Source organism: Emys orbicularis, chromosome 6, assembly GCF_028017835.1.
Source record: "Emys orbicularis isolate rEmyOrb1 chromosome 6, rEmyOrb1.hap1, whole genome shotgun sequence".
Classification (NCBI taxonomy): Eukaryota; Metazoa; Chordata; order Testudines; family Emydidae; genus Emys; species Emys orbicularis.
In genome coordinates this window covers 112,335,692-112,359,152 of record NC_088688.1, presented here as the reverse complement: position 1 = coordinate 112,359,152, position 23,461 = coordinate 112,335,692, and the positions used below count along the sequence as shown (strand labels likewise).

General features: G+C 41.2%; 1 protein-coding gene across 1 annotated transcript in view; it reads left to right on the top strand.

Annotated features, from left to right (window-relative positions):
* UHRF2 (ubiquitin like with PHD and ring finger domains 2) overlaps nucleotides 1-23,461 on the top strand; it is a 178,798-nt gene that overhangs the window by 95,772 nt on the left and 59,565 nt on the right. The window contains exon 5 of the mRNA XM_065406006.1: nucleotides 13,766-13,875. Coding sequence (XP_065262078.1) covers nucleotides 13,766-13,875 — 110 coding nt within the window. The remainder of the gene's footprint in view (nucleotides 1-13,765; nucleotides 13,876-23,461) is intronic.

Sequence of the window (23,461 nt, the reverse complement as noted above, 5' to 3'; positions counted from 1 at the left end):
ATAATGTCCTTTAAGGCAATACTACAGAGAATAGAACAGAATGGTGGATTTTTTTGCTTATACATTTCATTCCTGAAGGATTACTCACTTCGTTTTGGTCCATTCATGCCCATTCCTTCTCCTGGGTTGTGGCATTTAATATAACAGAAACACTTATGTTTTCAGGCCACATTTTGATTGACTATAGAGTAATTGCACTTTTTATTTCAAGACAGATGAAATAATAATTAGCAAAATTAGGCTTCAAATTTTAAGAGTTATAAGCACCTCCTGAAAGCCCCTCTGCACTTTGCAGGAATCAGGAACATTTTATTTCATCCAGACTATTTTTACCTGAATGTGTGTTTAAAAATAAAAAGCATACCCTGTTGGCTCTTGCCAATATATAATTTTTTTGGAACTTCATTATAGTACAAAGTAGTTTTTTGTATAAATTAATAAATCATTTGTGTCACAGATTTGCTAATAATACATAACCAACAATGACTGATCTCTTATCTTGTATGAATTTCACCCTTCTGGCCTTGGGTGTTTCTTTGCTGACCTTGAGGAAGCTCTCTGACAGTAACTATAGCAACTGCCAAATTAATTAATTTGTTGTAGCGAACATAGGTCTAAATATGGTTCCATTGCTAGAAGGCCTATAAATTGAAATTTCATAGTAAACTGTGATCGGGAGATTTTTTCCCCCCCTTTTCACTGTGATCCCGTTTGCTTATATCCTTCACATGTATTTATTTGTTTAGAATACAGTAGTAGAATTTGTACTGTGTTGATTCAGCAGTTTTACTTTCAAGTTATCATGCCTGTAGAAGTAAGACAGTTTTTAGCTTTTTTTTATTGGAACATGAAGTGGTAAAAAAAAATTTGAGATGTGATAATTGTGGCTAAATCTCTTGAACTACAATGAAAACCAGCAGAGTTTTTGCATTGCAGTAACTGATATCTAGCAGCAGCTAATATTTCTCTGTAGCATGAGCCTGACCTTACACACACCAGAGATAATGGCCACAAGTGGAGTTTCTAGTCAACTTGTGTTTGGCCAGTCTTCTTAGAACATAACATAAGAGAGGCCGTACCGGGTCAGACCAAAGGTCCATCTAGCCCAGTATCCTGTCTACCGACAGTGGCCAATGCCAGGTGCCCCAGAGGGAGTGAACCTAACAGGCAATGATCAAGTGATCTCTCTCCTGCCATCCATCTCCACCCTCTGACAGACAGAGGCTAGGGACACCATTCCTTACCCGTCCTGGCTAATAGCCATTAATGGACTTAACCACCATGAATGTATCCAGTTCTCTTTTAAACTCTGTTATAGTCCTAGCCTTCACAACCTCCTCAGGTAAGGAGTTCCACAAGTTGACTGTGCGCTGCGTGAAGAAGAACTTCCTTTTATTTGTTTTAAGCCTGCTGCCTATTAATTTCATTTGATGACCCCTAGTTCTTGTATTATGGGAATAAGTAAATAACTTTTCCTTATCCACTTTCTCCACATCACTCATGATTTTATATACCTCTATCATATCCCCCCTTAGTCTCCTCTTTTCCAAGCTGAAGAGTCCTAGCCTCTTTAATCTCTCCTCATATGGGACCCGTTTCAAACCCTTAATCATTTTAGTTGCCCTTTTCTGAACCTTTTCTAGTGCCAGTATATCTTTTTTGAGATGAGGAGACCACATCTGTACGCAGTATTCGAGATGAGGGCGTACCATCGATTTATATAAGGGCAATAATATATTCTCAGTCTTATTCTCTATCCCCTTTTTAATGATTCCTAACATCCTGTTTGCTTTTTTGACCGCCTCTGCACACTGCGTGGACATTTTCAGAGAACTATCCACGATGGCTCCAAGATCTTTTTCCTGACTTGTTGTAGCTAAATTAGCCCCCATCGTATTCTTGCGGCCTGAAGGGATAAATGGAGAGTGCAGAGAGTACTAGCACCTTTCTCTGTGTGTGGCTGACCTGCGAGAGTAGATAAACTTCCATTAGCATTTCTTTCGTGTGGCCTGGGTCTCTGTCTAGGAACTCAGTTCAATTTTATAATTCTTTGTTCATTTTTTACTTTCCATAAAATAAATGGCATGTACTGTATATACAGTATAGTAAATGAGGAAAGGAAGAAAAACAAAGTGATATGGACATCATCTTGATTTTAGACAATATGTAGAACTGAGAGAGTTGTTTAATGTTTGCTTTTTTGGTTTAAAAATATTTTGTAACAGAATTAGATGACTATGCATTTTTATGTGTACATTAATCACAAATTTCTAAGCAAGTTGACCATGTAGCTCAATAACTATTTAATCTATCACTTTTACAGAAGTGATATCCTTTCAGGGATAACTAGCTGAGCAGAGTTCTTCTATTTTGGTAGGACTAAAGCATTTAAAATGTCTGCGTTTACCAATGTACCACTGACAGCCATTTGCAACTAATATTACTCATAATAGGACATTTTAAATACAAAATTTCCAGTAACTTAAACAGAATATTTTCAAGGTAAATTTATTAAAAAAAATATGCTAACACTATCTTCAGCATGACTCTATTCCAGTAATTTCTATTACAATTTATTTTTATTATTGCATGTATTTATGAATTATCCAAAAGGGAACAACCCTATCAATTCAAAGTACAGCTTCATTTTCTGTGTTGACATTGTTACTATTGTTCTTTGAGATGTGATGTATATTCCATGACTCGCCCTCTGCATTGTAGTCTGTACTTCTGTCTTTTGGTGTGAAGGAACTGAGGCGGCTGGGGTGGCACTGCCCTTATATGGCCAGGCATGAGCACCGCCCTGCAGGTACTGCTAGGTAAAGCTCTTCAGCTCCAGTGTGCGGGGCATGCACACCCATGTAGAATACAGGCCTGCATCACATTTCAAAGAAGAACAGTTTCAGGTTGTTAACAGTTCCCCCCCCGACAGTTTATATAAACTTCCTGCACTGCTATCCTTTTGGCCACTCACCCAAACAAAGCTGAGTAGAATATTTATTAGGAGTAAACTCCACTGGTGCCTGCTTTCACCATTGAAGTGACTTTCCTGTTTTTGTAACTGCAGTTCTTATTACATTGCTGTCATGAAAGTACCACAAGGAGATTTACATGTTCCTTAAAGATACGGATGGCACAAATCACTACTATATGTGGTAATACAAGGTTCTATTCATTAGTGAGCACAACCTTACATGTTATGGTGTTTTCCCTCCTCTCGTCTTGTTTAAAAGCTCTACACAAGACAACTGTCTGTGGTGAGCTGCTTTTTCTTTAATATTCTTTAAATTTCTGGAGACTACAGAATATAATGAAGATGATATATCAATTGTTTGCAGTGGTTCTATTCTATCACCAGAGAAGAACACACACATTCTTTTAATTGGATGCTGTTTTATTAGTAATACTGATACTGCTCTTCGAATGATCTCACTCACACTTGCCACAGTATAAAAATTGCCCAGAATCACCCTTATAAACAAGAAGTGTGAGGGACTATTAAACCCATCAACTAGTACATTTGACTGCTTGTTCAAGAGCTGCACGAGGAGTAGTCGCTGGAGCACTTATTTTGGAAGCAGTCTTGCCCCATTTCACTGGGCCTGGTCAGACATGACTCACAGATGGGTGCCGGAGATAAGAACTGGAAGGTGACTTTCCTTACCCCTTCCCCATCGCTCTTCCCTCTCCCTCTTTCACAAGACCTTTTACAAACAGAAGTGGCTTTGTTGTGCTATCTAGGAGCTATAGAAGAGATTTCTCAGGAATACAGGCTGGACAAGACCAAGATAGCTCTAGAGGAAGTCCTCTCCCTGGTGTCTCAATTAGGATTCCAGATGAACTACAAAAAATGGTCTGCCACATCATCCTGGCCAGTAGAACTTACTGGTTCCCTATTTGACTCAGTCAACATGAGCATATCTGCTAGAGGATAGAGTCACGTTCCTTCAGTCACTCATACATGACATAAGGATGAAACTTTCCACAATGGTTTGCATGTGCCTGGGATTAATAGGACACATGTTTGCATGTATGTATGTGTGACATTGATTGCCAGACTGTCTGTGGTGATTATAATGCTGGCTAATGACAGTGTATTCCTCCATCCAAACATCATATGAACAGATTACTGTCTCTCCTGTCCCAAGTCCTGTGAGTACTTACCAGATGGCTGCAGCCCTTTAATGTGAGGAAGGGTCTTTTTCAAGCCCCTTCCTAGTAATGACACCTGTTATTGATGCTTCTGGAAAAGGCTGGGTTGACCACCTGAATCACCTCCAAATATAAGGTTTATGAGTCCCTGGATGATCTGAGGTTACACATTAACATACTAGAGCAGAAGGTCATCAGGTTAGCCTGCATAACTTTCCTGCCTGTTTTGTGGAACTCTGTAGTGCAGATTCTGCTGGACAATATGCCAGGAATGCACTATATCAAATAATGGGGGATGCCATCAAGTTCTGGAAATATCACTGTTGACACAGGGTGATACCACCGGCTCTTCATCCTCCAGGGATCAGGAAGGACCTTGCTGACTTCTTGAACAGAAAAACAGTAACTAACCAGGAGTGCTTGCTGTGGAAATCCATATCAGATCAAGTATTCCAACGAGGGGGGACCCCATCCATAAACTTATTTGCCAGGGTAGAGAATGCCAAATGCAAGACTGTCTGCTCCAGGGGAGGCAAGAGCCTACAATCTCTGCCAGATGCTTTTCTTCTTTGGTGATCTCGAGGCCTCCTATGCCTTTCCAACAGTCCCCCTCACTCGCAGGATAATATCCAAGATTAGACAGGGCAAAGCTACTCTTACCATGATAGCCTTGGATGGGCTGAGATAGCTTTAGCTGTCGGGCTGGGTACCTATCATAGGTCTATCACCTACACACCTTCCCTCTTGCTCAGACAGCAGTGACTCAGAACCAGGGTCAGATACTGCATCCAGACCTGCAGTCACTGCACCTGATGGCCTGGATGCTATATGGATGAGCATTGCTGACAGGGAGTGCTCCCAACAGCTGCAAGAGATTCTTATACAGAGCAGGAAGGCTTCTAGTAGAAATACCAATTCTTCAGAATGGAAAATGTTTTTCATATGGGCAGCCCAAACTAATGTGAGTCCAGTTAAAGCCCAGATTTCAAACATTCTGGCCTGTGTGTTGCTCCTGAAAGAGGCAACTGCAGGACTGGCATTTAGCTCTCTAAGTTCACCTGGCAGCAGGTGATCACATTCAGGTTTCTTACACGCTTCAGAATCAAGATTAATGAAGGGCCTTCTTCATGCCTGCTTCCCACTTAAAGACCTGACTCCAATGTGGGACTTTTATTTGGTTCTCCTGTGGTTTATGGAGTCTGCCTGTGAACAACTATTGCAGTGTTCATTATACCACCTTACTATCATGTGAGCATAGAGACTCAGCAAGCCTGTATGCCACTGTACATGTAATTTCACAGGGACAAAGTGGTGATGAGACTGCAATCCAAGTTCATCCCCAAAGCGTTCTTGGAATTCCATCTGCATCAGTCTATCATGTTACCAGTCGTCTTCCTGAAACCACAGTCTTCCCCAAGAGAAATACTTCACTCTGTGGCCATCTTCAGAGCTATAATTTATAACCTTGACAAGGATCTCTTTCTCTCTCTTTTTGGCCATGTCGAATGTTATCAAAAATCCAAGCAACTTCTTCCCAGAGGGAGGATGGGCTTCACCTAACCAAAATGGAATCAGATTGCTGGCATATAAAGTTAAAAAGGGTGTAGAGGAGTTTTTAAGCTAAGGGCTGGGGCAAAGCTGACAGATGTGAAGGAGCACATGGGTCTGACAGAGACATCCCATAGGGGATGATCTATTAACAGGATTCTCTATATCCTGGTAAAGAGGAGAGGATAGAAGTTGGTAAAGTAGAGGAAGAAACTGAAGAGATACAGTCAAATAAAAGAGAGTCCTATTCAATTACCTCACATGCAGGTAGACAATTAAAAAGTGACAAATTTTATGAGTGAGTGTATACAAATGCTAGAAGTCTAAATATTAAGATGGGTGAACTTGAGTGCCTGGTATTAAATGAGGATATTGATATAATAGGCATCACAGAAACGTGGTGGAATGATGACAATCAGTGGGACATTGTAATATCTAGGTACAAAATATATATGAATGACAGAGCAGGTTGTGCTGGTGGGAGACGGACACTATTGGTGAAAGAGAACATAGAGTCAAATATAGAAAGATCTTAAATGAATCACATGGTATCCTAGAATCTCTATAGAAATTCTGTGCTTGAATAATAAGAGTATAGCAATAAGATATATGCTGACCACCTGACCAGGATGGTGGTTGTGAAATGTTCAGGGAGATTAAAAATAGAAGACTCAATCATAATAATAATTAATAATGGGGGATTTCAACTGTCCCTATATTGACTAGTTACATGGCACTTCAGGACGGGATGTAGAACTAAAGTTTCTAGACACCACTAATGACTGCTTCTTGGAGCAGCTAGTCCTGGAACCCACAATGGGAGAGGCAATTCATGATTTAATCTTAAATGGCACACAGGATCTGGTCCACAAGGTTAATATTGCTGAACTGCTTGGCCATAGCAACCATCATAATAATTAAATTTAACATCCTTATGGGGGAGGGGGAGAATCCCAAAGAAGCCCACCACAGTAGCATTTAACTTCAGAAAGAGGAACTACACAAAAATAAGGAAGCTAGTTAAGTGGCAATTAAAACTGTCACCAGCGTGAAATGCCTGCAAGCTGCATGGAAACTTTTTAAAAACACCATAATGGCTTTTGTAAAGGGAAATCATGCCTCATTAGTCTATTAGAATTCTTGGGGTGGGGGGGGTCAACAACCCTGTGGACAAAGGTGATCCAATTTATATAGTGTACTTGGACCATCAGAAAGCCTTTGAGAAGGTCTCTCACGGAAGGCTCTTAAGCAAAGTAAGCAGTTATGGAATAAGAGGGATGGTCCTCTCATGGATTAGTAACTAGTTAAAAGATAGGGTAGGAATAAATGGTCAGTTTTCAGAATGGAGAGAGGTAAATAGAGGTGTCCCCCACGGATCTGTAGTGGGACTAGTGCTGTTCAACATATTAATTAATGATCTGGAAAAGGGATAAACAATGAAGTGGCAAAGTTTGGAGATTATACAAAATTACTCAAAATAGTTAAATCCAAAGCAGACTGTGCAGATTTACAAAGGAATCTCACAGAACTGGGTGACTGGGCAACAAAATGGCAGATGAAATGTAGTGTTGATAAATGCAAAGTAATGCATGTTGGCAAACATATAATCCCAACTATACAAACAAAATTGAGGGCTGTTACTACTCAAGAAAGAGATCTTGGAGTCATTCGCAGAAAACATGAGCTCAATGTACAACAGTAGTCAAAAAAAGCTAACAATGTTAGGAACCATTAGGAAAGGGATAGATAACGAGTAAGGATAAGATTAGGTCATGGATTCTGTGACTTCCAGGGACCTCTGTGACATTTTCCGCTTAGCTCTCAGCCAGCGAAGGCCCCGAAGCTCCTAGCTGCCAGGGCTACAGTGGGGACCCCTGGAGCTCTCCGCTGCGGCAGCAGGTGCTGGACCTCCCCACCTTATTCCCCCAGTGGGGCTTGGGCTCTCATCCCTCCTTCCCCACTTGTACTTTAGTCATCTCCCTGTCAGCCTTCCTCTCCCTCCCCCCCCCCCCCCAAAAAAATTATTTTTACTAAAAGTCACAGACAGGTCATGGGTTTCCATGAATTTTTGTTTATTGCCCACAATTTGTCCATGACTTTTACTAAAAATAACTGACAAAATCTTAACCATAATAATGAGACAGAAAATATCATAATGCCATTATATCAATCCCTGGTATGCCCACATTGTGAAAAGTGCGTGTAGTTCTAGTGCCGCCATCTCAAAAATGATATATTAAAAATGTAAAAGGTACAGAGAAGGGCAACAAAATTGATTTAATGGTATGGAATATCTTCCATATAAGGAGAGATTGAAAATAGTGGGACTATTCAGCTTAGAAAAGAGACGACTAAGGATAGAGGTGTGTAAAATCATGAACAGTATGGAGAAAAGAAATCAGGAATTGTTATTTACCACTTCACATAACACAAGAACCAGGAGTCACCCAATGAAATTAATAGGCAGCAGGTTTAAAACAAATATAAGGAAGTATTTTTTCACACCACACACTGCCAACCTGTGGAATAACCTGGGGATGTCGTGAAGATCAAAACTATAACTGAGCTCAAAAAGAATTAGGTAAATTCATGGAGGATTGGTCCATCAATGTCTATTAGCCAACCCCATGCTCTTGGTGTCCCTATCTGACTGCCAGATGCTGGGACTGGATGACGGGACAGATCATTTGATGATTGCCCTGTTTTGTTAATTCCCTTTGAAGGATCTGACATTGGCCACTGTCAGAAGATAGAAGACTGGGCTAGATGGATCATTGGTTTGACGCAGTATGGCCATTCTTATGTTCTAATAGAAGGATAATGTTTATTGGATTATGTGGACCTCTTCTCATAAGAACAGCAATACTGGGTCAGACCAAAGGTCCATCAAGCCCAGTATCCTGTCCTCTGACAGAGGCCAATGGCAAGTGCCCCAAAGGGAATGAACAGACAGGTTATCATCAAGTGATCCATGCCCTGTCACCCAATCCCAGCTTCTGGCAAACAGAGGCTAGGGACACCATTCCTGCCCATTCTGGCTAATAGCCATTGATGGACCTATCTTCCATGAATCTATCTAGCTCCTTTTTGAACCCTGTTATAGTATTGGCCTTTACAACACCCTCTGGCAAGGAGTTTTAGAGGTTGATAGTGCGTTGCGTGAAAAAATACTTTCTTGTGTTTATTTTAAACCTTCTACCTTTTAATTTCATTTGGTGGCCCCTTGTCCTTGTATTATGAGAAGGAGTAAATAACACTTCCTTATTTACTTTCTCTATACCACTCATGATTTTATAGACCTCTATCATATCCCCCCTTAGTCGCCTCTTTTCCAAGCTGAAAAGTCCCAGTCTCATTAATCTCTCCTCATACGGAAGCCGTTCTATACCCCTCATCATTTTTGTTGCCCTTTTCTGAACCTTTTCCAATTCCAGTATATCTTTTTTGAGATGGGGCGACCACATCTGCATGCAGTATTCAAGATGTGGGTGTACCATGGATTTATATAGAGGTAATATGATATTTTCTGTCTTATTATCTATTCCTTTCTGGATGATTCCCAACATTCTGTTCGCTTTTTTGACTGCCTCTGCACATTGAGTGGATGATTTCAGAGAACTATCCACAATGACTCCAAGAACTTTCTTGAGTGGTAACAGCTAATTTAGACCCCATCACTGTATATGTATAGTTAGGATTATGTTTTGCAATGTGAATTACTTTGCATTTATCAACATTAAATTTCATCTGCCATTTTGTTGCCCAGTCACCCAGTTTTGTGAGATCCTTTTTTAGCTCTTCGCAGTCTGCCTGGAACGTAACTATCTTGAGTAGTTTTGTACCATCTGCAAATTTTGCCACCTCACTGTTTACCCCTTTTTCCAGATCGTTTATGAATATGTTAAATAGGACTGGGCCCAGTACAGATCCCTGGGGGACACCACTATTTACCTCTCTCCATTCTGAAAACTGACCATTTATTCCTGCTCTTTGTTTCCTATCTTTTAACCAGTTACCAATCCATGAGAGAACCTGCCCTCTCTTCTCCTTTCTCCCATCACCTAGTAACCCAGCTGTCCTATTAATAATAGTTTTCATACAGATACATTCACTGTTTTAGACCTTATTTGTGGTTTAGATATGCTCATTCCACCACAATGAGCTTAGGTTCCGGGGGACCTGCCTCTAATCTGAGAAATCTGGGCTTTGTTTTTGTTCCTGCAAATACTGGAGGTAGGTCAAACGCTTCCATGAAATCTCCGGGGCTTGGGTCAAGTCACTTTCATCTTTGGGCCAGACGTTCTGCCTCTGGTAGTGCAATTAGAGAACCAATTCAGTACTATGAACTCATCCATTGTAGTCCTAGCTTTACGTTCTACCTGAAGGATCGCCTCTTTCCCTGTGCTATATTACCACAAGTATAGCCAGCCGGAGCACCTGAGCTGGATCCCGCTCATTATAAAAGAGGTTCTCTGTCAGGGCTGTGGAACTTGCTCTCTTGTTTCTGAAATAGCCTGAATTTAGTGACCTTAATTGGCATGCTGCAAAAGAGAGAGAGAGAGTGTGTGTGTGTGGGGCAGAGGGCATGCTTCCTGTAAGAGTGATGGCGGGGAAAAAGAGTTGCTGTATGTGTCTGTCTGAGTTCCCGTTGAAATGATTACATAGATGCTGCTAGGATTTCATTGTAACTCCTCACTTAAAGTCGTCCCGGTTAACGTTGTTTCGTTGCTGATCAATTAGGGAACATGCTCGCTTAAAGTTGTGCAATGCTCCCTTATAACGTTGTTTGGCAGCCGCCTGCTTTGTCCACTGCTTGCAGAAAGAGCAGCCCGTTGGAGCTAGCTGGTGGGGGCTTGGAACCAGGGTGGACCGGCAGCTCCCCTAAGTTCCCTGTGCGGCAGCTGCCCAGCAGGCTATCAATTGCCGGGCAGTTCAGCTGTCCGTCCCCCCCACTGCCATGTGCTGCTCCTGCCCTCTGCCTTGGAGCTGCTTCCAGGAGCTAGCTGGTGGGGGCTTGGAACCAGGGTGGACCGGCAGCTCCCCTAAGTTCCCTGTGCGGCAGCCGCCCAGCAGGCTATCAATTGCCGGGCAGTTCAGCTGTCCGTCCCCCCACTGCCATGTGCTGCTCCTGCCCTCTGCCTTGGAGCTGCTTCCAGGAGCCTCCTGTTTGCTGTGCGGGGTGGGGGAAAGAGGGGTACTAATGTCAGGATGTCCCCCTGCTCCTGCACCCCACTTACCCCATCTCCATAGAGCGGGGGGGACACGACAGGGCTCAGGATGGAGGGAGCTTGCTTGCAGCAGCTGGTGTCTCAACTTGCTGATCTACTTAAAAAGGCAATGTACTTAGAGTGGGGTCAGCGTACTTAAAGGGGCGATGCACATCTCTCTCTCTCTCTCTCTCACCCAGGGTGTGTGTGTCTGTCTCTGTCTGCCATGTTGTCTTCCCTCCCTCCATTTGTGCTGCCTTGTAGAGTGTGAGGCTACATTAACAACGTGTTAATCCTTGAGGGCTCAGCTGAGTACTAGTTCATCATTTAGCAGTAAGGCATTCCCTTGGAAATATCCCACCCTCTTCCACTCTCTGACTTCACCACCTCAACCAAGCTTCACAATCATCATTGCTGTGTACAGTATTAAATTGTTTGTTTAAAACTTATACTGGGTGTGTGTGTGTGTGTGTGTGTGTGTGTGTGTGTGTAAAATATATATGTATGTATGTATGTATGTGTATGTATGTATGTGTATGTGTGTGTGTGTGTCTTTTGTCTGAAAAAAATTTCCCTGGAACCTAACACTCCTCCCCCCCCCATTTACGTTAATTCTTATGGGGAAATTGGATTTGCTTAACATTGTTTCGCTTAAAGTCACATTTTTCAGGAATATAACTACAATGTTAAGCAAGGAGTTACTGTATTGTATCTCTAATGACTTACTAGGGCACCTAGATCCTTGGAAAAGCTTCTCTTATTTTAAATCTAAATGCATAACAATGTTTTTTAAAAAATGGGCAGCAATAAGAGAAATCTTTCTCCCTCTAAGGGAATCAGCTTCCAGGTCATTATTTCTTTTCCAAATGAAGCTACCCACTGAGCTGCTTCTCTCTGATTGTTGTACTGCATTATGGTGATGAGTAAATTGACTAATCTGCATGTTAAAAGGTGCTCCATGTGCACGGAGACTTCTGAGGAGCCACAAAATTGGAGCTCTGCTACAATTACTCCGAGTGCAGACCTTTGCCGTGGCACTTTCAGCCTGGTTCAGCAGAACCATACAAAACCCCCCTTTTAATCCTAGACTGGAAGCCTCTCCTTGTTTCCTCATAGCAATTACTTTCAGGCAGGAGAGTTATTGAACTGGGAGTTTTTTCAATTAAAAAACCCATTTTCAGTTCTTCCTTGAAAAGATGGTACTTAATCCATTTCCTGATCTTATACAAAACCAAAAAAGAACAGAATTCAAATTAAATCCATCTGTTTCATTCCTCTTTTTTTGCCCTACATTCAAGTATCAGTAAGAAAAGAATGTCACACTTTTGGTATGAAATGGGCTTTAAAATCTGTCAGTGGTGAAAGTCCGCTACCGTTGTTTGTTTTTCATAGGAGGTCTCAAACAGTGCTTCAGGGCCTCAATACTCAGTCTCTATTTGGCTCAGATTGAATGTATACCAGACAAGCAAAACAGCAACTTTGATGCTTCCAGCAGGCATCTCAGTTGCTGTTTTGCTTGTCTGGTATACATTCAATCTGAGCCAAATAGAGACTGAGTATTGAGGCCCTGAAGCACTGTTTGCTTGGGAAACTAACTTGCCGTCTTGGGTATAACAGCTTGATTCTGTAACCACTTAATAGGTGTAGCCCACTGAAGTCAATGGGACTATGCTCAGTAGTAAGTACTTGCAGGATTTGCCTCTAAATTGGTAATGCTGTGAACAAGTCCTAATTTAGTTTTATATTGTAAAATTGAAAGTGGCAAGAGTTCCACAAACAGCAGCTGAAAAGACATCTTGGCACAGTGAGGGACTAAAGTTTTCTGTCAGTCACCCTTGGCAGTTAAAATCAGTTGGGAGAGTGGGAAAATTTAAGTGGAGTAGGAGGTATGAGATTAAAATCTTTATCTTTACTCATTAATGCCCTCCATCACCTCATTTAACATGAGTGTTTTGTTCTTTGAAGTACTAGCTGTGCACCATTGGGAGTTTGTGCACTGTGACACTGTCAAAAAAGTCCCACTGAGGTCAAGGGTGTAAGAATATGTAAAGTACATATTGTATGTGTTCTTGCTGGATTTGGGGCCTTAGTTTTCGGAAACATTTAGAAATCCAAGGAAGTCAGCGTTAAAGTGAAACTTAAAAGAAACTTGACTATTTAGACACTGAAAACATATGAAAGGATTTTTGTACAAAGAGAATTTAAACTATTTACCATATTATTTTTCTTCCCTTTTAAGTTCAGTAGTGCATATTATTACACTAGTTATAAGTCACTATTCATTGTCACTGCTAACAGTATAATTTTATTATATCATTGCCAATAAGGATTCTTTTAGGTTTGCTATAATGTATAATGCCTCTTGAGTGTTTTGGATTTTGCCTGGTCTGCCATTGCAAGCTTTTGATTTTGCCTGGTCTGCTGTTGCTAACTTTGGATAACAAAACTGTTTGAGAAACAACTAAAAAAAAAAAAAAGAAATACATTCAACGAATGAACTATCAGTTGCTGCCTTTGATATTTGCACTAGCTGATCTGCAATATGATAATACTCCTTAGCTTATTTAATTTACCTTGTGCTGATGTAAATTATTAATTGTTTTGACTTTGTTAAAAGTTATATCGTTATGTTGAATTATTATTGTCAGTTTAGACCAAATTATTCAGTGCTGCATGTAATGGTTGTGACAGCTTAAAATGAGCAATAAGTAAATACAACCACAGTCCAACATTCTATGGATTTTTAAAATCAGAACTGGCACTGATTATTAGCTATAGCTCTTCCTCAAGGTTTATCAATTATAGCAACAGGAATCAAAGAAACAAAATTAAATATACTTTTTTTTTTCCCTCCCCAGAGGCCCAGAAGACGTAATAAATGATTGCAAAATCATTTTTATAGAAGAAATGTACAAGATTGAAAAGCCAGGAGCTTATCCACTGACATTTGGGGATGGAGATTTCAAAAGTATGCTTCTTTCATTATATGTTTAATAATGGTATTTAAACATGTGAATACGTAATTTAAAAAATCATAATTGATGAGAATGACACAACAATGCAGATTCAATAATTTTAATGAATGTGTGTTTTATATGTTGTCATAATAATATAGTCATTATTAGACAGCCCTTTGACTCTGTTGCCACTTTTTTGATGAGCCATGCGTTACATGGAAATATTTAGAAATGGATTTTTGATGTAATATAGCACATGTTAAATAATACATCAGTCCAAAAAGTTACAAGCAGGGAAATGGGGGAGAACAGCTGATAGCCCTTAGATGATTCCTAGTGGCCAGTATCCAAATCACAAAAACTACCATCACAATTGGCACTTTTGTTTATATTCTCAGCAGAGGCCAAGGATTGAATGGGCCTATTGCATGAGCTACAGTTCAGCCCTGACGTCCTCTAAGGGTGAAAGAACATTAGCAGGTAGTATGAGGAAACTTACACTGGCACTGCTGTTGTACCTATTCTGTGAATAAACTGAGTACTTCAGTCTCCAGGGCCATCACTTGGCCACCTTTGATCTTCCTGGCACTAAATTCTCTTTACCAAAAAAAGACACTGGCTTCTTATCTCAAAACTTAATACAAAGTTTCACCCAAAATCAAAATTTCTACCCAAATGAAAAAGGTATTAGTAAAATGGTGTTTCTAATGGAAATGTGAATGAGAGGCAGAAGGATATCATCATTAGTGAATGCTGCTGAATTATGTTTGTCATAGTTGTGACAAAAAGCGGCCACATTTTGGGGTCCTTTGCACAGCTGTTCTTTAATGCAAGAGACTTAATGTGCCCACCGTTTTTGTCCCTTTCACAGTATGCTACACTGTTAGATATCACTGTTTTAAAAAAGCAAATTTCCTTTCCTGCTCTTAACTTTTATAAATGAAAGGATTTAAAATAATTTACGTTTTACTTCTTATGCTATGGGTTTTTTCATTTTTCTCAAGATTGGCAAATGAAAATACAGTCACTTTCACTTTTGTTCATAGTTAATTTCTAGTCAATTTCATTTTAAGATTATTTTTATGCAACAGAAAATATTTTTTTTAAAGTATCTTCATTGTGAGCTGACAATTTGAGGAACAATTATTTGGTTGCCCCCAAAACTGCACATGTAAAATTAAGTCACATCTGCTTTGCATTTATTCACCTAATTATTTGTTTTGAGAGTATAGTTGCATGTTTTGTAGAACAGTTTTGAGGCCATGGGAAATGTGACACACATTTAACACATTGACATTATACCTACTGCTGTGCAGTGAAATGAATTAAAAATAGTGTATCTGCTAAATTAATTCTTAATTTATCATAATCTTTAGCATATATAATCATCAGCTGTGCTTATTATCCTTTTGCACAATGCAAATTGTTAATCTGGGTGCCAACTTTATATTCTTCTCGCACAGCCACTTATGTGCTTTTTTCATGCTGCTCCCCATGCGTTCGTTCCTCTCAAGTCCATCTCAGAACAAAGTTCTTCAAGCTCTTTTATAAAGTTATAGCTCTAAACATATGAAAATGATTAATAACATAAAAATTTTAACCACCAAGACTCCAATGCTAGCTTCCCATGTGGCCCATATAACACTCTTGTCTTCCCACTTATGCAATCACTTTCCCAAGTTCAAACAACCACTCTTGTTCCTCTGTTCTTTATATTGTAAGCTTTTCTGGACGGGGAATCTGTCTCTTTGTTCTGTGAATCACCATGCACATCTATTGAGTGATATAAATAAGTAATAATAAAGCATACTTCCTCCTTACTTATTCCTCTAGCTTCCACCTACACTTGAACATTACCAGTTAAATGTATATAGCTAACTGCTGTTTGATGCTTGCACCCATATGTATGCTCAGAAGAGCCATGATCTTAGGTAGCCTAATAGGCAGCAGATTCAGGCTGCCCCAAAATCCAGAAAGGGGCTGTCCCACATGTTCCATGAAATGAATCAAATTTGATATTCTGGAGACAGCGTCAAGGAATGTACTCCTTACGTGTTACTATATATACATCCAGACCAGCCACAGTCCCTATCCTTTCCAAAAGTGATAATGTAAAGAGCAGAAATATTCTTCACAAGCTGCACAGTTAACTCTACTTTTGATGGAAAACCAAAGAATACCAGAAGTTTTCCATTCAATAGATGCTTTTTAAATTTGCCCTGACACATTTATTAAATATCAGAATAAAAATTGTGTGCTGACAAAAGTCTTGTGCATGAAAGTCCTATAATAGAAATCTGAAACTTGCCTACCAAAAAAGAGGAATAAGACTATTAATAATAGGAGGATTCACACTGTCTGTAACATTTCCACAAAATCCTAAAAAACAGAGGTTGTCAGACGGCCCTCCTGCAGCCAGGAGAGTCCACCACTTTGAGACTAGATGAAATTATGGACTGGTTAAAACAAATCTCAAGAGAATGGACATCTTGAGAAAAATATCACAAGATATAACTGAGATCAAACATATTACTAGTACACATCAAACTAATTTGCAAAGCTTGGAATCAAGACTACGGGGAAGCTGAGAATAGACTCTCCTTGCTAAAAGACACAGTGAGTACCATGAATATAATCTCAAAGCAACAGGAAATGGCTATTAAAGCACTGTAGGAAAAGGTTAATGATCTCAAAGGAAGATCAAGGAGAAACAATCTGAGAATTGGTGGGTCTTCCAGAGGAGATGGAAAAAGGGAGGCCTCTGGAATTTTTATCCACTATGCTGCTAGAGCTTTTGTGTCTTCCCCCTGATCAGAATGTAGATATTGAGAGAGCCCACACCTCTCTTGCACCAAAACCCCTCCAAATGCAAAGCCCCAGGCCTTAACTGTAAGATGTTTAAAATAATATATTAAGAAACTCATTCTTTAAAAAGCCCTAACATGAAAAGGAAAAGCTGATGATTTTTCCATATTACACCAAAGATGTGGTGGGAAAGATGACTGAATTCAATAGATCAAGGACTTTAGACAAAAGGTTGGGTTTAGACTACTTTATTTCCTTCCCTGATAGTTTGAAAGTTAAAAACGAGGGTAAGATGCTTAGTTTTTTGATAGCAGAGGAAGTTGAAAAGTGTCTGATCTCACTACTGCAGAAAACCCCCACAGAAGATACAGCTGGGATACATTAAAACAGATATACTTTATTCAGTCACTATGGAATTCACTCAAGAGCTAAATTCCAACACTGAACTTTGGCAACACTGTAACAATGTTGGCACATTTGCTTTACTTGCATTTACCCTACACCACTGCCCACCACTTAGGTACACTCATAATTGTAGTGTTCCGGAACCAAATCCATCTTTGGGATCCTGATACCAAGCAAATCACTTAACTGGACCTGGAGACTTTTTACACTCTTGAATTGGCAAAGTTCAATAGAGAAGTTTGACTTCGTTTTCTGTCTAAGGCACTATCCATCCTGGTACCTTCTCTAGCACCCCCACCCCACCCCTCTTTTTCATCATCTTCCCCATCCCCTCCATCAATTATTTTACTTTGTTTCATCCCCATTTAGTTTCCCAGATTTTGAGTTTATAGTAAACCTGGAAATACTCAATCCATTTGCCCTAAATGTACACTTATACCATATCTAAACAATGTAATGAAGATTTCAGTTCAATGTTATATCCTTTCAGTTCCCCAGCTGTAAAGGAATCCTATCCAAGAATAATTACTATTGCTGGTTATGATTCACCAAATTATTGAGAATGTTATGAGGGTCAGTTTTCTTTAAATAATATTCATTCAGGTACTCTTCTTTAGTGTTTTTTTTTTTTTTCTTAATGAAATGAGTTGAAATAAATGTTGTGTTGATTGACATTACTGATCTAACCATTGGGCAATGGCGTTCACACTATAATCCAGCATGGTCAAGGCTCTAGAGGGCAAAGATTAGGCAGAACTGTTCTGGTAATGAACCTGTACCTGTAAGTAATCTAGTTATATTAGAATAAGATTATTTAAACAACTTGTATAACTTTCCCATATATCCATCAGAATCTTGTTCTTAAATTTAGACACTAGCTGTCCCCCCCCCCCCCCCCTTGTGGTTTTTTTTTTTTTTTTTTTTTTTTTTTGGTGAATGGTGCAGAAATCATGCCTCCATTGATATGAAACCGTTTTCCTTATAAAGTTACAGGGAATCCAGTTATACCCCAAATGGATATTTTGGGGGTGGGGGTAGTAAGTGATGAGACTACCCCCTTGTAACTACCTCCTGGACTTAAGTCCTACTTCAGTTTGGATGTTTGTCATATATTTTGTAAGGTATCCTTGGTCATTTCTGATAACTTCATTCCCGCTCTCTGTTTTTCTAGCTTTTCCCAACATTATGCCTATCTTTTTCCTTGCCTGGTTCGCCTTATCTTCTACCCTTATCCCTCCCCTTCATGTCCCCGGGGTGGTCAGGGGGACCCAGATATACTTTTCCTAGCTGTGGAATTAACAGTGACCTAACTACTGATACTGTTCAGCTGCCTGATAGAGATGTTTGACTTGCGTCCTCCTTATGGCTAATAGTATAAATTGTGTTTTCTTGAACATCAAAGGGGTGAATACCCAAGAAAGAATCTAAACCCACTGAAAGCGGATATTATCTTCTTATAGGAAAGCTACCATGATCATTTAAAGGTAGAGAAACTTAGGAGAGGTTGCATGGAGGAAGGAGTGTTTTAATAATTTTCCTCAGCCAAAGGTGTAGCAGTGTTGTTTCACAAAAAATTCAATTTACAAATTCTAGATGTAAATAAAGATGAATAGGGTAGATCACTGCTAGTGAAGGCTAAGATCTCTGACTACCCTAATTAACGTATATTGACCTAATAAAAATGATCCATGTTTTGATAAACAATTTTTTCCATATTAATCAATATCCTACTGGAATTAGGCCAGAGTTTTGTTGACAAAAGTTATGCAAACGATCAAAACGCCATAATTACCATATATACTCGATCGTAAGCCAGGTCGTTTATCCTGACAGGCCGGGACAGCAACTGGTGGGGAAATTTTTTGGGGGGAGAAACTGGGGGTCAGGGGAGTAACCCCTGTGACCACACCCTACATGACCCCACCCCTAGCCCGGGACCCCCACACTCTCCCCATCCCATCCCTTCCCACCTTAGCTGGGGCAGGTCAGGGGAGGAGGTCTCTGGCCTGGCCGGAACCTGCTCCGGCGGGCTGGGCCAGGCGGCGTAGCCGCAGCCTGCCAGCCCCGGAGCTGGAGCTGCAGCTGCTTTGGAGGCTGGGGGGGAGAGCAGCGTGGCCAGAAGCGGAGAGACTCTGGCCCCACCTCTTCCCTTCGGCTCTGCTGGCTGTGCTCCCTCTGTTGGGGAGAGGGGATGTGTCCCCCCCTCTCCCTCTCTATACCCGTTCATAAGCCGACCCCCTTCTCTTATGCTTCCCTTTTTTACTAAAACAAATTCAGCTTATGAACAAGTATATATGGTACATCACTAGTGCATGTTCACACTACGCTCCCTCTGTTGGCAGAGCACATCCACACTTGGAACTCTATCATCGACGGTCAGAGCAGTACACTGTGGTAGCTATCCCACTGTGCTACTCGCCATCTTCTGCAGCTAGGACTTGTGGGAAGGCGGAGTGTATTGCAGTGCATCGGGGTGCGGGCTCAATGTTCCTTGATGAAGTTTATTTCCATCCCAGCATTCCATGTGCTTCTGACTGCGTTTTGTGGCATTTTTCAACTGCCCCTGTTTACTGTGTGCCCCCTTCTCTGTCTTAAAGGATGGATTCCCACACTGTTCTCTATTGTTGTGATAACTATTATGAACACATTGCAGATGCTCAGGCAGTATATCATGAGCTCCCAATCTGAACAGGAATCAGATTTGCCTTACCTGCTGTGTGCCGTGGAAAGAAACAGCACCAGATTACTTTTGGCATTCACAGAGCAGCTGCATACAGTGGACCATAGCTTTTGGGCTCAGGAAGCAAGCATTGAGTGGTGGGATTGCATCATTATGGAGGTCTGGGATGACAAGCAGTAGCTGCAGAACTTTCGGATGCAGAAAGCCACCTTCCTGGAACTGTGTCGAGTTCGCCCCAGCACTACAGCGCAAGGACATCAAAATGAGTTGCCCTCTTGGTGGAGAAGCGCATGGCGATCGCTGTGTGGAAGCTGGTGACTCCAAACTGCTACCAGTTGGTCGCAAATCAGTTTGTAGACAGGAAGTACACTGTTGGGGCAGAGTTAACACAAGTGTGCAGGGCCATTAATTGTATCCTGCTGCAAAGGACAGTAACTCTTGGCAGTGTGCATGAAATAGTGGATGGCTTTGCAGCAATGGGATTCCCTAACTGTGGAGGGCAATAGATGGCACGCATATTCCCATTTTGGCCCCAGATCATCTTGTGATGGAGTACATCAATAGAAAGGGATACTTCTCTATGGTATTGCAGGTGCTTGAGTATCACCGTAGGCATTTCACTGACATCAATGCAGGGTGGTTCGTGAAGGTACATGATGCACGCTTCTTCAGGAATACTGGTTTGTACAGAAAGCTGCAAGCAGGGACTTTCTTTCCAGACCAGAAGATTCCAGTAGGGGATGTTGAAATGACCATAGTGATCCTGGGAGGCCCAGTGTACCCCTTACTCCGATGGCTCATGAAGCCTTACATGGGAAACCCGGACAGCAGCAAAGAGTGCTTCAGCAATAGGTTGAGCAGGTACAGAATGACCATAGAATGTGCCTTTGGCAGATTAAAAGCATGCTGGTGCTGCCTTTATGGCAGATTAGACCTGACTGAGGAAAACGTTCCCATGGTCATAGCAGCCTGCTGCATGCTCCATAATATTTGTGAGGCTAAGGGTGAAAAGTTTCCCCTGGGGTGGAGCACTGAGGCAGATTGCCTGGCTGCTGATTTTTGAGCAGCCAGATACCATGGCTATTAGAGGGGCACAACGGGGGGCTATTAGAATCAGGGAGGCTTTGAGACACCATTTTGATAATGAGCACCAATAACGGTGCATTTCTATACCGCAATCTGCCATGCTTCATTAACTTCAGTTATCTTATTTTGCCTAAAAATTGTGGTGATTCCTGAGCAGGATTTGTACTAAGCAAATGATTAAACTGCACCTATGTATTGCTACCAGTGGCAATCACTATGTGTAGGACACAAATAAAGAGTGGCTCTCTTAAAGAGAGTTTGTTTTTATTAAACACCAGTTAACACACACAAAAGGCGTGGTGGGAAGGAAGAAAACAGTGAAGAGCAGTGTAGGCTCTCAGAGCTGTGCGTAAGTGCAGGTATCATTTTGGAAGCTGTCCAAAGGCGTAGAGTGAACGGGGTACCAAGACATTCTGATAAGTTGCAAGGAAGATGTGGGAGGAGTTTGGGGAAGGAATGGAAAACAGTTCTGTATTAGCTGCGGGGCGGGGGGGGGGGGCGGAAAGCACGTATCTATTCTGACTATTGGGTGATATAAAACTCACTTTATATTCTCTTGAAAAGAGAACCATGATTTACTTAAAAATACTCCTCCATCACTTTTATCGTCCACTCTTGGTCTTTAGAATGTGCTCCTCACTCTCCTTTCTGTCCTGCCTTTCATTTTCTCTCCACTCCCTGGGTTCACTTTTTTTCGGCCTCTGAGGATTGGAGCACCTCTCAGAACATGTCCTCCTTGCTACAACTTGGTCGCTTCCTTATCTGGAGAAGGCACTCTGCTGCTGTGTAGGGGGTTCCCCTGAAGGCTACATCTGCAGAAGCACAAGAAACAATACACAGAAGCATAATTGTTAGTTCATGCACAGCATTCAATCATTACAGTAAAATATACCTCTTGTAACATACCAATTACTTTCTCATTGACCCTTGGCAAGCACACAACTCTGCAAACAGCCTAAACATGGTGAGTTCGGCCCAGGTGGGGTGTAGGTGATGTTTTCAGGGGATCAGTGAAGGCAAATAGGGTCAATATTGTAAATTCTGCCACCATTTTCCACAGGCAATGGTCATCGAAGCCGATCTCTCACTGCTGAGGGTAAGCAAGGATGCAGGAGTGCATCTACTGCACGTTTGCAGGTTCAGACCTGATCCCTATGCTGCTCACCTGTGTGCCACTTTGGTCCCTGCACAAGTGATTGCCGAGTGGTGCTGGAAAGTTTCTTACAATGGGGAAAGGAACAAAGCAGCTCTGCCAAGGAACCTTCGGCAGAGGATCGGCAAGTACCTCCAGGAAAGATTCCTAGAGATCTCTGGAGGATTCCTGTGAAATCTCGGTGTGCGTTAACATACTGTTCTTCGGCGCTGCTTAGCTGCACTGTGGAATGGGGAGCACACTCAAACACAGCTAGTCTTGCACATTTCTATCCCTTCACCCACTTGTACAGCTGTTCTTTGCTCTGTATATTGTAGCTCATATAACTGAGCAGCATCAACTCAAAAAGATCACTTAGGAGGGCTCTCATTGTCTGCAACATGTGCACCAGAAACAGACTACTGGGATTGGCTAGATCCCTCCGGAGTGTATTTCTCTTAACCCTTCTATAGAGATCTTCTCCAACACTTTAATGAAGCTAGAAAGGCATTTAAAACTAAGCTTCCACCACTTGGTTTTCTTTACTGCTTTGGACTGTTTTCTTCTCATGAATGATATGTACCCATAGTCAAGAACCAGCATTCTGTGCTGAGTTACAATGCTTTCTCTGGGAATGACCTTACAGTTTTTGATGTTCTTCAGTTCATTTTATCAGGAAGCAGTTCATCTGTGCCCCTATGCTACCACTCTTAAAGGTAATCATTCTTCCTTGGTGAAAAAATGTATTCACTATCAAATCATATATCTGAGCATACTTTCCTTGTTCCTGTGTCCATATCCACAACTGCCATTGTACCTTTTGAAGCTTTACCTTCTCTCCCATGTGACCATTAAAGTTGGCACTAGTGATTCTTTATCACTTTCTGTTTAATAGTGTCTGTTTTCCCACTTGTGATGCATATGAGCAAGTTTTAGGGGGCCGTTTTCAAGAGCTTGCTTAACCAAAATAACCTATTTCTTATCCTATCCACATCCACTACATATTCCCACATTATTTTGTCTAAAACTGTACCAACTCTTTCTCATATTAGATATGCCACAGTATAGTAGCTTATAGCCTTCCCCAATATCTTTTGCCTTTGCTCCCTTCCATTTGGTTTCTTGAATTCAGGCAATCTGTACTTTCCTTTTCATTCATGTTTGAATCAGCCCTTCACTTTTCCTGGTTAATGTCTGTGTTCCAAGATGCCAGTCTTATTTTCTGGACTCCCATCTTTGAACGTATCTGTCCAGAATGATGCAGTAGCCCTTGCAGTAGCACGCAGATGAGGTCACTACTCTTTGCTTCCGGGGAGCACCCTAGTTCATATGAGGCATATAAAGGACACATTTAATGGGATTTCTTTGGCAAAGGTTTACGGGTGGCTGCTAGCCTTGACACCACTCTCTTCCTTTTTTTTAACCGGCTTGGGACTGGCTGTGGTGGAGTTACTCAGTTCCATGGTTGTGGTGGACAAAAACAGTCTGG